Below are 16,657 nucleotides of genomic sequence, written 5' to 3' on the forward strand. Positions count from 1 at the left end.
GTGCTGGGATTATAGGCATGAGTCACCACGCCCAACCTAGATTTTTTTTTTTTTTTTTTTTTTAGACAGAGTCTCACTTTGTTGCCCAGGCTAGAGTGAGTGCCATGGTGTTAGCCTAGCTCACAGCAACCTCAAACTCTTGGGCTCAAGAGATCCTCCTGCCTCAGCCTCCCGGGTAGCTGGGTCTACAGGCATGTGCCACCATGCCCGGCTTATTTTTTCTATATATATATTAGTTGGCCAATTAATTTATTTCTATTTTTATAGTAGAGACGGGGTCTCGCTCTTGCTCAGGCTAGTTTCGAACTCCTGACCTGGAGCAATCCGCCCGACCCGACCTCCTACAGTGCTAGGATTACAGGCATGAGCCACCGCGCCCAGCCTCCAACCTAGATTTTTAAAATCAGATATTATAGTTCAAGAGAAATAATTTCTAAAGACTGTCAGCTGCTAGAGTGATCTTATTGTCATTCTACTGTATATTTGGGATACTAATAAATGCTCATTTTCAGCTGAGACCAATGGAAGAGCTAGATTTAATTTACTAATTCTCTTATATAGAGTATTATATTGTCACCAAATTCTTAAGCTTTTCTTCCTCTGATAATCAGTTACTTAGATAAATATTTATGTCTTTCTTCCTAATCTTAAAAAGTTGGTCACTGCTAAAAAATAGTATTGTATTTAAGTAAATCCACAAACTGAAACATTGTACACTGTTTAAAGAGGGTGCTTTCTCAACATTTTCAGAAACACATTGAAGATTAATATCCTATTTTTTATTAAATATTTTAATATTTAATTAAATATTAAATAATGTCATATTTTTTATTTCTAATATTTTTGCATTTAATTTTTGTTTTACACAATTATTTGAAAAAGCATTTGCTCTTAAACGTTTGGTCTAGAAGTAGCAGTGGAAAATGGAATTGATTTTCATGATGACAGAATTGTCTGATATGTAGAAAAAAATACAGGTGTCATGCTTTGTTTATATTAGTTATGGTACTACACTGATCAAAATGGTAACATTTTCACATTATCATTGCTCATGCCTAATTCGGGAACATGAAAAAAATGATGTTGAACTAGGCATTCTCCTGTTCAGACTGCCAAAGAGCAAAGCCAAAGGTGATTAGTAGTTTTCAAATAAATAGCAAGGCAAATTTGAATCTTCATGCATCCTTAATAGAAAGGGCATTTTTTATTTAAAAAAAGAAAAGGTTACATTCCTTGATGGGAATTGACAGTTAGGATTAAAATTATCAAGAGATTATGTAAAGGTTGTAGAAGTAGAAATAAGTGCAAAATACTAATTTCACTTTGTACCTTTCTTTTTTTGTTCTTGTGAAATAAAATTCCCTTATTTTTCTTCATCTACCTGGCATGGTCCTAGACCCATTTTAAGTTTAGCACTCTTTCTTGCGGTTTCATCCCATCCCAATTATTACCTTTATAGAAATAGCTTATGTATTATATTTCAAACCCAGACCTCTTTTCTAGACCCATATGATCCTATCTAGGTTCTCCTCTTGAAATCTAAAATGGATTATGTCTGAGTCAAATTCAAAATCTTCTCCCCTAAACCAGTGGTATTCCATTATTTCTTGATTCAGTGAATAGCATGACTATAAATTTACTCCCATAAATTAGAAAACTAAAAGTCATCTTTGTCAATACTTTCTCCCTCAGTTTCCTTTGTAATTCCTTGCCAATGCCTATCCATTTTCCTTATAAGTATCTCTCAAATCTGGTCATTTCTCTCTATCCCCTCCTCCTCTTGTACCATACCCACTATCACCTAATCCAAGCAGCCATCATGTCTTCCCTGGACTACTTTAACCGCTTCATGCCACTTCATAATTGCTCTACCTGCCTTCATTCTAGTCCTCTTCTAGCTACTCAGTACACTGCAAGTAGCTAGAGTGATTCTTTCAAAACACAATTCTAGTATGATACTTCAGTACTTAAACGTTCCTTTAAAGGGTGCAGGGATTCCATATTATTGGGGCATTACTTCCTTTCATCTTTATTCCATACCTCTCTCCTCCTAATTTCTACCTCCCACCTCCCACCTCCCAAGCCTTTTTTCATCCCTTTTTTTATCCCCAAAGAATAGTGATGTTCTTTCACATGTCTCTGGGCTTTTGTACAAATTTTTCCCTCTGCCTTGCATATCCTTATTCTCTTGACTTAGCTGTCCTCTACTAAATTCTTCAGATTTCATCTTTCTCAGAGAAGCCACTTTTCTTTTTGTTTTTACCTCACTGACTCTTTCACTAAAACTTTTCTTGTGCATATCTTCTTCATATTACTAGTTATAGTTTATATTTTTTTTTTCTGTCTGCTTTTGATTAATGCCACTATTCATTGTAGGATCATAAGTCCTGTTGGGGAAAGGGGTGAGCAGTGGTTTTGCTCACCATTGTACTATCATGTGTCACTTAACAATGGGAATACATTCTAAGAGATGTGTCGTTAAGTGATTGCATGCATCATTGTGCGAACATCATGGAGTATACACACAGACCTAGATGGTATAGCCTACTATACACCTGGGCTATATGGTATAGCCATTATAGTCACATGGGACCACTGTCATAAATGCTGTGCATCATTTACTAAAATGTGGTTATGTGGCACATGACTGTTTTCATGGCCTCACCAGTACATAGCATACAGTTGGTGCCCAGGTACTTTTTGATGAATAAGTGAATAAATGAATTAGACTTCTTGAACTTACTCTTAAAAGATTAGGGGGCAAAACAACTTCAAGGAAAATCAAGAAGATAATCAGCTCCACGATAAGTTGAATGTCCAGTCTAAAGGGAAAATAATCTGCAGATGTGGAACACCACTAAAGGTGGCTTGGTTACCTTTTTAAGGAATATTTTTTTCTCCTGTCAGCTGTAAAGATCAGAGAAAGGATGTCAGTATTCTCCTTTAAAAAAGTTTCATTACATGAATTTGCTCTTACTGTTATTCTATCTGGTTATAGTTCCTTCTGTTAGATGTATTATCTCATTTCTCCTAATTTAAGATATCCATATGACATAACGTTTTTCATGATACAAACTTATCATTTGTGTCACTAGTTATTTTCAGTTAACATCTTATTTTTTATTTTATTGATTTATTTTTTATTTTATTTATTGAGGAATAACTTTTGAATGCTTTTTAAAATTTATATTTTTAAGAGAGCAAAGAGAAAAATTTCATTTTTCTGGAATACAGCTTATCTAGAGCACTCAATTATATTCTTGAAATTTTTTATACGACAGTTTCTTTGTTAACCTTGTAACGTTCTCGTTTTCAAAGGAATACTTTTTAATAAGGATTATTAGTATTGCATTTTTCTTCATTGCTATTATCATTATTTTTTCTTTAAGTTATTGAGGATTTTCAAGTTACTGAACTAATGCATACTTGTAACAAGTAAATTAATGCAAAGATGTAAAAAACTAAAGACTAATGAGTTACTTTCACCGCACATTGTCTCACTCCCAATAATCCTACTCCTGAAGTGTATTCAGTATTCTTCTGGCACATACAGATATATGTTAATACAAGTATGTATATATATTTAGGCATTTGAGCTTTTAAATGGCTTTTAAACCATTAATCAGTGGTGTCTGTAATTACAGCATAAATTGAAAGAGCACAATAACACAGTTTGTCTCAGAATGGTGTTTAGGAATTTTGAAAATAAAACTAAGTTTAGATCTGTCCTTGTACATTCCACAGATCTATTCCCAGCTATTTTATTGATAATAGTGAATGTGATGAGGAAAATGTTTATAAAATCTCTTAAGACAGACCAGTTTTCATGAAAAAAAGTTCCTTTAATTACCATTGTTTCTTCTGATGACAAATAATATTTCTTTTCACCTTTTCGTTACTTAAGTTCCAACTGTTACATTGATGGGAATTGTACATCCTAGGTATGTGAATATGCATTCATAGTTCTCTTTTCCTTCTTATTTTTCCGTTTTATGCTTTAAGCAAAATATCAAAAGAAAAAAATTACTGTGCTTAATTTTAGAAAAAAATTGGAAACAAAACAAGTAATTTTGTTAATTTCCTTGAAACTGGTTTTCTTCACATAGTTACATTGTTTGACACCAAGGAACTAATATAAAACCAGATATAAACCAGGACAATGAAGCTTATGTTCCCTCCATTGCACATATTTGCCTCCATTATACAGTTCAACATTATCTTTTTGTGTGTGTCTCATGAGTATAACTCCCCTATAGGAGTTTTCTTTGTGCTTTTCCATTCATTTTTCTCATTCTTTGTGTCTTCTCTAATGCCCTCATTTCACTACACGTCTTTATATTTCAAGCATCAAAATGTAAAAATAATACAAGTTGCTTTGCCTTCTTACTAGGTACTATTTCTTAACCATATCATTGTGTAATTTTCCTCTTAATTGTTCCATTTCACATCTCCAGAATGCTTTGCATAAATTTAACTATTGGTATTGGGCTTTGCATATATGCTTTATGAGCATGTAGCCAGTGCATAAATGCATGTTTTCTGATTTAGTATATAGAAGTAAAGTAAGTTTTATATATATATATATATATATATATATATATATATATATATGGCTATAAATTTTGGTTTTGGAAAGATTGAACAAATTTAAATCAAATATTTCTGACTTAACAATTGAATATTTTTGATTATTTGGTAATTCATTGGTGCAACTTTGTGATTATAATATTAAATTAAATATATAATTGTCAAGTTAAATAATATAAAAGAACCTTTGAGTTTATTTTAAGTATTCACTCTTGTCAAATACATATTTTTAATTTTATTTATTCTTGTAAAAATGAAAACTAATGTACATACATGTTTATTTTATACTATTTGAATTATTTATATTGTTTAAATATAGACATAGGCAGTACTAAAACAATCTAAAACAATGTTTGACTGCTTGTAATCATTTTTCTGTCTTTTATAAAGGTGTAGAAAATTCTTTAGACAGCTATTCAGAATATTTTACATTATATTATCAGAAGTTTATTTGACAGCTGTTTATTACATTCTAGAAAATCATATATTGAATCTCTTTATTAGCTGGTTTCCAGCTGATATTTGGACGTAAGTAGTTGATAGATATATTTAATAAGTTTAGTTATCACCATAGGTAATTGTTGACTATATTTTTATAGAAATTCTTTGATCATATTGAACAAACAGTATTTTTTATTAAAGCTGAGTATAAAATGTTATGTCCCAAGGAAATTTGATACAGTTATCTATGTATTTTCTCGATATGAAAAAAAGGGAACTAAATATTCAAATATAATTAACCCTTGTAGATTTGTAGTAACTTATCTGTATCTATAGTTTTTAATCGATTTCTGTTTTCATAGTAGCATATTTTAGTGAGTAGGGTGGGAAGAAAGAAATTATGTGTCTGTATTTAATATTGTAAAATAGAATTATGTTTTTAAGAGAACAGCATAATAATCTTAGGTCTTCATTTTTTCTTGGTTTTATAAATGAGTAGTTGAGAAGTATAGCTATAACTGTATTATGGCAAATAAAGTGGACATTTCCAAATTGCACAGCAAGTTAGTGACTGCTCCAGAAATATAGTCAGAGACCTGTTAAGTCTGAAACTGTGAAGGCTATAAGATAATTGACCTACTTACATACTAAACGTTAGCCTACCACAGGCTAACTTCATCATACATTTTATACACATACAAACATGAGACACCTGGGTCAGAGGACAAACTATTGCTTTTCCCTAATTCTTCACTGGACAGCACGGTAAGAGCCAGCTAGTGTATGTGCATGGGTTGCACCATAGAGAGGAGCTCCAAAATTATGAAACTTTGAGTTTCTATAGGAACTATGGGCACATCTGTGCATCTTCCTCTCTGGGGAGAGAGAGAAGGAAGATAAAAATAGACCACCTGATCCACCCAAGGACTTTACCCTGGAATGTAAACAGATTCTCTCCTGAGGAAGAAAGGAAAGGCCTATATCCTGGAATGTAAGCAATTGGCTCCTTGGGAGATAAGAAAAGTCTCTAGGGACTTAGTCTTGGAAAAAATAGCTCTGATGAAGTGGAGTCATTCTCTCTTTTAAGCACTTTAGTTTTCATTACTCAGAAGGCCCTGGCCATGTAGGAGCACCAAGAACTTCAGAGAGGATTATTTTCCAGTAAGACCCCAAAGTATCAGGAAAGAACATACAGTGTAATCTACCAAACCATCTCAGTAAGATAGTAGACTATTTTTTTAAAAATCTGGAGAAAGAAAAATGTTTTCTAACTTTACCTCCATTGTATTCTGTATCCAATAGTCTTTTATCTTAATTTTGAACCCAGATCTCTTTTTTTTTTACTATAGTATCTGATTTGCCTTGTCTTGCAGCTGTTATTTTTGAAATCATGTGGAGAAAGCCAAATAAATTGTAATGACTGAATAGTCAAATGGCAAAGTGCCTTTTGTTGTTAAGTGTGGTATAATTGTCTCAACTGTGGGTTTACAGATAACTATCAAAATTTTCTTTCTTGTTTTTCTTTTTTTTTTAATGAAGAAGGCTAATTGAATATTATAATACAGATATGAGGAGAACTGAGATGTTATTCATTTGTAGGTTTATGAATGGGGCCTAAAAAATTGACAGTCAAGAGCCCATGTAAGAGGAATTACAATTTTATGATTTTGTTTTTATAGCAATGCAGTATTAATTAGTCTAGCTAGTAAAGATGATTTACAGTATATTAGCTTAGTAGGATCTCTTTTGCCCAAGTAATTAAAAAAAAAAAGATTATTCTTCTAAAAAGAATCACCTTAAGTATGTCACTTGAGACTATTAAACAAACAGTTCAGTGTTTAAGAATTATAGTGATTATTGTCTAAGAAAAATGGAAAATACTGATAGAAGTCTTAAAAATACATTTTACGTTGTTATTTTACTGAAATTAGATTCAATCCAGACATCTTATAATATCCAAAAATAATAGGCCTTCTAGCCCAGTGGCATCTATACAAATGAGATTGTTAGTTCACTAATGAATTTTATTTGCATAGTAATAGACTAGCTGGTCTTGCTTAATTTGCTCTACAGAATAGAGGCTGCTATTTTGGGCCTGTCAATAACAAATATAAATGAAATTTGGACTATCTTGAAGGTCAGTAAAATATTTTTCTGTGCGTGATAGATACTGTAATGTATTGGAGGATTATTTGTTCCATTTACCTAGAATTAACACTAAAATGGATCCATGTTTATACTGTGGGGACTAACTGAGATCAGTTATTGTAGTTTGGGTCACTGTGTCACAACATTAAAATTGTGGTTATTTGAAAATATCTTTGGCAAAGCATGAATCCAGGGTGCTTGGATTTTTAGAACTGATGTGGTATTTTTCTTCATTATTAAATTAATTATTATAGGAAGATTGGCTTCAATATATGTTTCTTAAAACTTTCAAGTACGTGTATTGTGTCTATATAAACATTTTAGAATTAATACTTATATGTAGTCTGAAATTTAAAAATGAAAATAGATTTCTAGACTCATAAACTTATAAATTACTGAGAGTGTTTTATGATATGGGTTCTCTTTCTGTAATCCATTTCCCTTGTTAAGGTAAGAGATGGGTAGAGTCCCAAATTTAGACATTCCTACATTCTCTTTTGACATGTGAACTATATCTGGGTCATCAGTCTTAATTCTAGGTATTGAACAGAATGGAGGTGGTTTTTAAGACTAAACTAAAGCAATACTGGCAATATTCAGCAAATATTTACTGAAACTCAGTGTGTACCAGAGATTATGCTAAAGGTAAAAAGCAGAAACTCCCTGCATTAGTGTTGTTTATATAATCTAACGAGGGAAACACAGGTTAATCAAATATGCACAAAATGTACAAATTTGATATTTTTTCACTTAGCAGTATATTATGGACATCTACATGTATATGTGTGAGAGCAGGTGTGGTGGGTGCGAGTGCATGTGCATGCATGCGCAGGATCCATCCCTGTTTACAACCTCCACTGGAGTTTCAGAGCCATGCAGTGCTAATGAAGTTAAGCATCCTTTCAGCATCTGAAAGGATAACTATCAGATAACTATCAAAATTTTCTTTCTTGTTTTTCTTTTTTTTTTAATGAAGAAGGCTAATTGAATATTATAATACAGATATGAGGAGAACTGAGATGTTATTCATTTGTAGGTTTATGAACGGGGCCTAAAAACGGGGCCTCATATGTTTGTGACGATTTTCCCTTCCTTGTCTCTAAATTTCCCAGAAGCCATAGAGAAAAATATTGAAAAAAATTAACTGTTTCTATTTAACTGTTTCTAGTACTGTGACCAAAGATGAGAACTCTGTAGTGACAACTATAGTGTCACTCTACAGATGATTCTTGGATCTACAGCATGCAGAATAAAACCTTTTGAAATTGCATCTGCCTAGTAACACAGATGTGGTAATATAATCACAGTAGCAAAAACCATTCTGTGCTTACATGCTCTCATGTTATATAAATAAGTATATCTGAAATATGTTTATGGTGGCATTCCCCATTCAAACCATAGAACACAGAAAATGATTTGATTGTTTTTTCAGTTCTCCTGAAGATGGTACTTGCCAGAACCATTCTAAATGCATAGAGGAGAAGCTAAGATAGATAGATAATTAATTTATTTTTTACTCACAGTAGATGCTTTATGCAGGACTTTCAATTTTTAACATGCATCCTGGAGGGCTTGTTAAAATAGATTGCTAGGCCCCACAGAGTTTCTGACCCCCACAGAGTTTCTGTTTCTATACTGAACAAGATACCATAAACAAAGTCAAAAGATAAATCATAGACTAGGACAAAATATTTGCAACACAGAAAAAGATGATGCATACTCTCTTTCATATACAAAGAGCACCAACAAATAAATAAGAAAAAATAATGCCCAATAATAGAACAGATAATATTCAAGATAAAGATATAGTTCAATGAATAGTCATACATACTTTGACCCAATTATTTCATTTTTATGAATTTATCTAACAGATATATTCAAAAACATGTGAAATGATTGGTGTACACAGTTATTTATTATAACATTGCTTTTAATAACCAAAGATTGGAAATAATATACATGTTCATCCAACAAGGACTGGTTAAATAAATTATGGTATTTCTATGTAATGGAATACTATGTAACTATAAGAAAACAAATGAGGAAGCTCTACTGATGTGAAAAGATCTTCAAGATAATATGTTTCATTGAAAAAAGGAAAGAATAGAATAGTATGTATAATATGCTACCATATGATGAAAGAGGTATTAAAATTATGAATTCATAATTACTTATATATGTGCATAAACTGTCAAAGGATATATCAAAAAACATAGTGGTTACTATGAGTAACCAGTTACTAGGGTAGAGGGCAGGGTGGTATTCTTTTTACTGAATACCTATATAAAAAGTTTCTGATTTTTTATAGTTTTATAGTTTCTTTTATAGTTTCTGATATTTGAACTGTGTAAATACATTACCTTGTCAGAAATTAATACAATATATTGAATTTTAAAAGAAGCAGAATTACACTCTAATAAGCAACTGATCATATTTATTGATCACTTACTATGTACCATACACTGTTGTATTAAATAAATGCTTTGTTTATATTGTTTCATTTCTCACAACCCTATGTTGTTATTCTACATAGAAGACAAAATTAGAATTTTTTTTCAAATGGCAGATATTGCCATTATTAGCAGTGGTAGGCTAGTGTTTGATTGGGCTTAGTGTGTTGTATTTACTTAAAATACATTCAATATTTGCTGTGTGCCAGGCTCTTTGCTCAATACTGAGAAGTCAAATAACTAAATATGGAAAGTTCTTTGATAGGGGAAGTACTAGAAAAGCAGTGTCAAATGAATTAGTATCTTTAGCTGACTAGCACTGTGACCAAAAATGGAGAACTCTGTAGTGACAGCCACAGTGTCCCTCTATAGATGATTCTTAGATCTACAGCATGCAGAATAAAACCTTTTGAAATTGCATCTGCCTAGTAACACAGATGTGGTAATATAATCACAGTAACAAAAACCATTCTGTGCTTACATGCTCTCATGTTATATAAATAAGTATATCTGAAATATGTTTATAGTGGCATTCCCCATTCAAACCATAGAACACAGAAAATGATTTGATTGTTTTTTCAGTTCTCCTGAAGATGGTACTTGCCAGAACCATTCTAAATACATAGAGAAGAAGCTAAGATAAATAGATAATTAATTTATTTTTTACTCACAGTAGATGCCTTGATGCAGGACTTTCAATTTTTAACATGCATCCTGGAGGGCTTGTTAAAATAGATTGCTAGGCCCCACAGAGTTTCTGACTTAGGTCTAGGTTGAGACTGAGAATTTGTTGTTCTGTCAAATTCCTAAGGGGCACTGATGCTGCTACTGGTGGTACCACACACTTTTAGAATTATTATTTATTTAGATCATAAATACTTAATTCTCTTTAAGAACCTAGGTTAAGAAAGTGAAGGAGCTCAGGAAATTTTACCCTAATATATGACTCCTTGGTATAAAAAATATTTTCAATTAAAGGCCATTTGAGATCAAGCAAACTTTTGGGGGGAAAGGCAAGTTTCCCCTCACCCCTACAAGAGTTAGGTAGAGTTGGAAGGAAGATGGCTGTGGTGGTTAGAATGAAACACAAGCCACCAGAACATAACCTCATTCATTCTTTACCACTTGAAAGAGCCAATACCATATATACCATATAATATGAAACACCATTCCTCAGCAACATTTTTCTCTGGAACATTTTTTCTGCTATGTTATTGTATCTCTTTTAGATATTTCCATTCTCATTCTTAGCAAAATTTTCTAGGAAGGAGGTTTGATTTAAGATTTTGATTTAATCTCTGGCCTCCTTCCTCTTGTTTTCAAATATTTCAGGCTTAAATATGCCTATTTTTTGGATTCCTAGTTCATGTTTCATAATCCCCTTAACAAAGGTTGTTAAAAGATAAGGATTTAAAATTGTTTTGTGTGAAGTTAAATACATATACACACTTTCATGCACATACATGTAAATGAGGAAAAATATATAGGTGTCAATTTCTAACAGTCATATACTAGTCTAACCATTTAGTCTTTTAGGCCAAATTGATTTCACTTATGTTTTTTAACCTAATTATGATGCTAATACTTACCAGCTATGACAGAGTTACTCGAAGTTCCTGGACCAGGAATATTAGCATCTCCTTGGAACTTGTTAGAAATGCAATGTCTTGACTTATGCCAGACCTACTTAATCAAGAAGGGGCGTGGGGGAGGGAGCAACAATCAGTGTTTTTAACAAGTCTGCTAGGCTTTTGAAGCTTTCTAAAATTTGAGAGACATTACTTAATGCAGTGTTTTCACTTACATTATGTCCTATGATCCTTACAGTAGTTCTGTGACATACAATAACTCTTTATCTGTGTTCTGGTAGAAATAAGAATTGAAAAGATTAAATAATTTATTCTAAATCACACCGCTATTAGCAGTATTCCAAAGTATAATTTTTGGTCTTTCTCAAATAATATGTTCTTTCCTTTGAATATACGCTGAAATAATATCAGTTGCTTTAAGCATTCTAGTTTTTTTAAATGATTATTATCTGAGCTTTTACTCTTTCATTAATTTTAATAAGCATCTCATGTGAAGAACATTTTCTTTGACAAGTCAAAGAACAGGACCAGAACTCAAATTTACACAGTTTTTTTTCCAAGTACAGGGCTGGTTCTATCATGTATTAAAACTAAATAGCTTTCGAAACTAAAAACAAGTATATAAAATATTTTTTAAATGAATAGCCTAACAAACGTCACATAAAAGCATAAGTAGTTTTATAAAACAGTTTAAATTCACCATCATTATAACTTGAATCTTACTATTCTAATCTTATTTTAATGACATATGCCGATTTAATTGTTGCTCAGTTACCAGAAGTATTTCTAAGATTAATTTGGAGTTAATGTCTGCCAAATGAAACAATACAGTCTTCTCTATTAGTTATAATTTTCATGAGTCTATTTAAATTAATTAACCAAATTAACAAACCATAGAATCAAGTATGTTTATAGAGACCCCAAACCTTACAGTGTTCTATTGGAGCCTCTAGACAGAAAATTCTTAATAAGAAAAAGAGTTTATTTTACTGAACAAGACATGATGGATCCTTTAATAAAAAGAAATTGCTACTTTAAGTTGTAAGTAGTATTTCTCTTGGCTGCAGTAGAAAATAATTTGCAAAATGAAAAGTTGACAAGTCAGAGAGAAATAATTAATGAAGATTTAGGTCATATTTTATTGTCCCTTATGTTCTCCATATCTGTTATTTCAACAGGATTTACATAATGTGGCATTTGAATAATGGAGAATAAAAATCTGGTTGCATTATAAAATCCCCGCCTAGCCCATCTGGAAAATGATCTTGAGCCTATACTGATTATATAAAAGACCCTAAAATTTCCTGATATTTCATATATAGAGATAGAGAGATGTTATTAGGTTTTTATTAACAGCTTTGTACTGGTTGGTTTTATTTATTTTACCTTTTAATCTTTCAACTTAGGAGAGGAAAAATTAAATTCGTGGTAATTATTAACTAATTTCACATAATAGTGCAGTAGTCATCTGAGTAGTTGTTAGTAATTCAATTGCTAGACCCCACCCTGAGATATTCTTACTAAGCCCAACACACCTATTCCAGTTTGGGTTTTTGTTGGATTTGAAGTAAAACAACTGGTACAGTGGGCAGCCTATATTTATGCAGTATATACTGTAAATACTGCATAGTAATTCGATGGATGAATGAAAGAAACCCACTGGCTCCATGTTTCGAGTTCCCATGTTGTTCATACTCCATCCTCTCATTGGTTCAGATGCCTAAATAATGTGGGCAGTTTTATCTTTCTCAAATTTTATAGGTTTTTCATGAGAGGGAACATGTCTATTTTGATATCTTTTAACAGTATTTTACACATACATGGCCAGTAAATATTTATTAAGTAAAAAATATTTTGTACTTATTTAATCCATCATGCTAGATTCTCGGTTCCATGAGGGCAAAGATTTTGTCTCTTTTTCATGGCAGTTTCCTCAGGGCTTGGTAGTGACTACATGCCCAGAAACATATAAATGAATAAATATGTTAACAAAATAATGAGTAACTTCATTTAATTCAGATTTTCTTAAAATTCAGTGTTGGGCGATGAGGTTTTGTGGGTGATAACATTTATTTTTATATAAGAGAAAAAAATCTGCCTTGCCCTTTAAAAATAAATTCACAATTGAAATGTTCCTACCTTTTGCAAGGGACAGCACAGTAGCATTTGACAGATTCTAAACTGGTGAAGCTTCCATAGGATGTTATGGTTAATAGAATTTTCTATCTTACTTAGTATTGAACATGTTATATCAGTAATTATGAAAATACCACAATTTGAGCCCAAATGGCAGTCTCTTGATATCCCATGAGATAAAGAAACTTCCCTAGGAAAGCTAGAAAGCCTATCAAAATCAGATTTGTTTTCTTTAGTTGAAAAATAAGGAAAACAAGAAATTTCCCAGTACCTGTAAAACTTTCTGGAATAAATTCTATTAGTGTACTCTTTTAAAATATTGTTATGATTATATTTCTTTTCAAAACACATTGGGAGCAGCAAGTAAAGTTAGAGCTTTGATAAAGTATGAAATCTCAAGCTTTATGCCCTGGTGACTATGATTAAGTTATTAAATTCTCCAGATTACTTATTTACAATGATTTTCCCCCCTTTCTAAACGTCTTTGGAAATTTTTTTCTTTGAGGAATTTCTCATCTTCCCCCAATCATCTGCTCTCCTTTTTGAATGTACTCTAAAAGAATATTAGTTATTTAAGCATTCCAGTTTATTGAATGATTGTTGTCTGAGATTTTACTCTACTATGAATTTTAATCAGCATCCCATATGTAAAACATTTTCTTTGACAAGTTTATAGACATACCATTACTATGGGTTAAACATATAGATATCTCTATAAATTCCAGCATAGAGGTATAGATACCTGTGTCACACTGTGTTCTTTCTGGTCATGTCTCAGGCTTCATTCCCTTTTTCACTTTTGTTAGTCCTCAAAATGATCTTCTCTTTTACATAGGTCAGCTCACATGAACCTATCAATTCTCTGACTAGACACAATTGCTTGAATATCCTTAATGTGTAGCCTGCAAATAACACCAAACTGCTTGTCACTCCCTTATTTTATTTACTTCACTTCTGTTCACACTCTACCTGATGACTGTCCCTGAAAGTACATTTGCCCCTCAATTCTCCTTAACAAAGCATCCAGACACATGCTTTCTCCCTAATTCAGATTTCTGCAGGCCCTCTGAATAATTCCACAGGAAGATCCATCGCAATGAAAAATTCTAGATATTTCTGTAGAAGCATTTCATATTTAGCAGTCCCCTAAACTCTTTAAGTGATTGTTTTTAGACATGATTTTGTCCAAGGAAGAGTGTTCTTCATTGTTTTCAATTTCTTTAAATGTCTTTATTATACTTCAGATTTCATTGAATGTAGTAATCTTCCAAGGAGAAATAAGGCTCCTGTACATTTTTATACTCTGTCCCTAAATAAATGATTGTGATAATCATGCCTCCAAAAGAGAAACACAAATTAAACTCCAAGTTTCATAAAAGCTATTAATTTCAGTTCTAATTTCTTCCAACTTATAAGCTAGCAATAAATAAAACCATGTTATTAATTTTTTTAACTTTCCTTTTTCCTATATATACTTTATTCTAAAATAAGGAGATGTTGGAGAATTCATAAATCAGGAATTTTGTTTTAAAAATGTACTAGTTGTTTGTATGGGATGATTTTCAAGCTAGTATTAACCTATAATTTAATGAATTGGAATATTGAATAAACTCCTTTTTTTATTTCAGGTGATGGTGTTTGTACATGCTCGAAATGCCACTGTAAGAACAGCTATGTTTCTAATAGAAAGAGCAAAAAATTGTGGCCAAATTTCCTGTTTTTTACCTACCCAAGGACCTGAATATGGACATGCAGAAAAACAGGTAGGGAACAAATGACATCAAGAAGACAAGAACTAAAGCATATATACCAGATATTTTATATATGAACGATTCACAGTCTTAATTTCCAAGAAGTTAATTTTAATTTATCATGTTATAATCTTAACATTTTTCTTTACTTAATGATCTTTTAAAAGGTTCCTCTTCATGATGTGTTTACTTATCATTTCTTTCCATATGGTTATAATTGAAGTACTTAGTCCTTCTCTTTAAAATATAGTTAAAATATAAAATGCATTTAAATTTCATATAATATGTTAACATCTAATGGGTTCCTTATTGTTCTTTTAAAGAAATAATAAATATTTTTTAAATTTCTCAGTTTTAATTCCTAAGATAGCTTAAATAAACAAAAGCTCTTTTTAAGAATGTAAAGGAATCCTGAGACCAAAAAATTTAAAAACAACTGTCTTATTACTCAGTGTATATATGCTCAAAGGACCAAAAAGTCTTGGAATCGCCTGCATCTTTGTTAGAAAAGCAGAACTTCAGGCCCCACCTCAGATTTACTAAATCAGAATTCACAGTTCAGGTGATTTTATCATGCGCATTACAGTGTAAGAAGCACTGCTCTAGGTAATTGGAGTATTGATAGTATCTTAAGATTTACGTTGGGTTCTATTTAATTATATTAGATAATGATTTAGATCAAGATAGGGCAAAACTATGGCCTGAGAGCCAAAGCCACTTGTTTTATAATGAAAGTTTTTTTTAGAACCCAGCCAAACTCATTTCTTTATTTTCTATGGCTGCATACCAGAGAAGAACTGAGTAGTGACAGGGACTATAAGTTACTCTCTGTCTTTCTGTAGAACAGGTAATGCTAACCCCTTTTAAAGCTATGAAAATAAATTTTGAAAGAAAAAATTTACTGGCATAAAATGATAGTAACCTCAACATTTTTATCATCAGATTTAACTTATGTTTGATTGTCTAGCTGGTTGTTTTACTGAACAGCTGCTAGCTACCTGACACTGGGCTATGTACTTTCACATTTATTATCCTAGTGAAATATATTTAATTGTCAGGACAGCCCTGTAAATTTCACCATTTTATATTGATATTTTAAGTTCTGACTGTGGTAAGCTAATGCCAGTGTTTTGAACATCAGATTCTCTTTCAATTTAAACTACAAAATTGATTCATTTTCTTCATATTTTTCACTTTATAAATTTTTTATTATATAATATTTATTATACAGCCTTTTGTTCTTTGATTTATTTATTAATCATGAATTTATGGGAGTCTTTGGAAAGTCAGGTTGGTATTTATAAGTCTTGTTTTATTTCTTTGGAAATGTAAAACAATTCTATTTCGTTTAAAAGCCAAGCCTTGAGAGCCACCTTGTGGATTTCTGGTTACTTCAGCCTCTCAACTCTGAGAACTATTGGTATTTTAAATAATACTAATAATATTTTAAATAATATTTAGTTATAATAATGTTTAACATTTATTGAGTATTTACTAGTGTTGTCCATTATTTTTATTGCTTTATGTAACTTATTCAGTTCTTACAACAACCTAT

At 31.7% G+C, this 16,657-nt stretch overlaps 1 protein-coding gene across 4 annotated transcripts in view; it reads left to right on the plus strand.

The window, feature by feature from the left end:
* ASCC3 (activating signal cointegrator 1 complex subunit 3) overlaps nucleotides 1-16,657 on the plus strand; it is a 318,336-nt gene that overhangs the window by 136,195 nt on the left and 165,484 nt on the right. For all 4 annotated transcript variants that reach the window (XM_076003099.1, XM_012738813.3, XM_076003097.1 and 1 more), the window contains one exon: nucleotides 14,980-15,114. In XM_076003099.1, coding sequence (XP_075859214.1) covers nucleotides 14,980-15,114 — 135 coding nt within the window. The remainder of the gene's footprint in view (nucleotides 1-14,979; nucleotides 15,115-16,657) is intronic.

Source organism: Microcebus murinus, chromosome 5 (genome assembly GCF_040939455.1).
Source record: "Microcebus murinus isolate Inina chromosome 5, M.murinus_Inina_mat1.0, whole genome shotgun sequence".
In the NCBI taxonomy this organism is placed as follows: Eukaryota; Metazoa; Chordata; class Mammalia; order Primates; family Cheirogaleidae; genus Microcebus; species Microcebus murinus.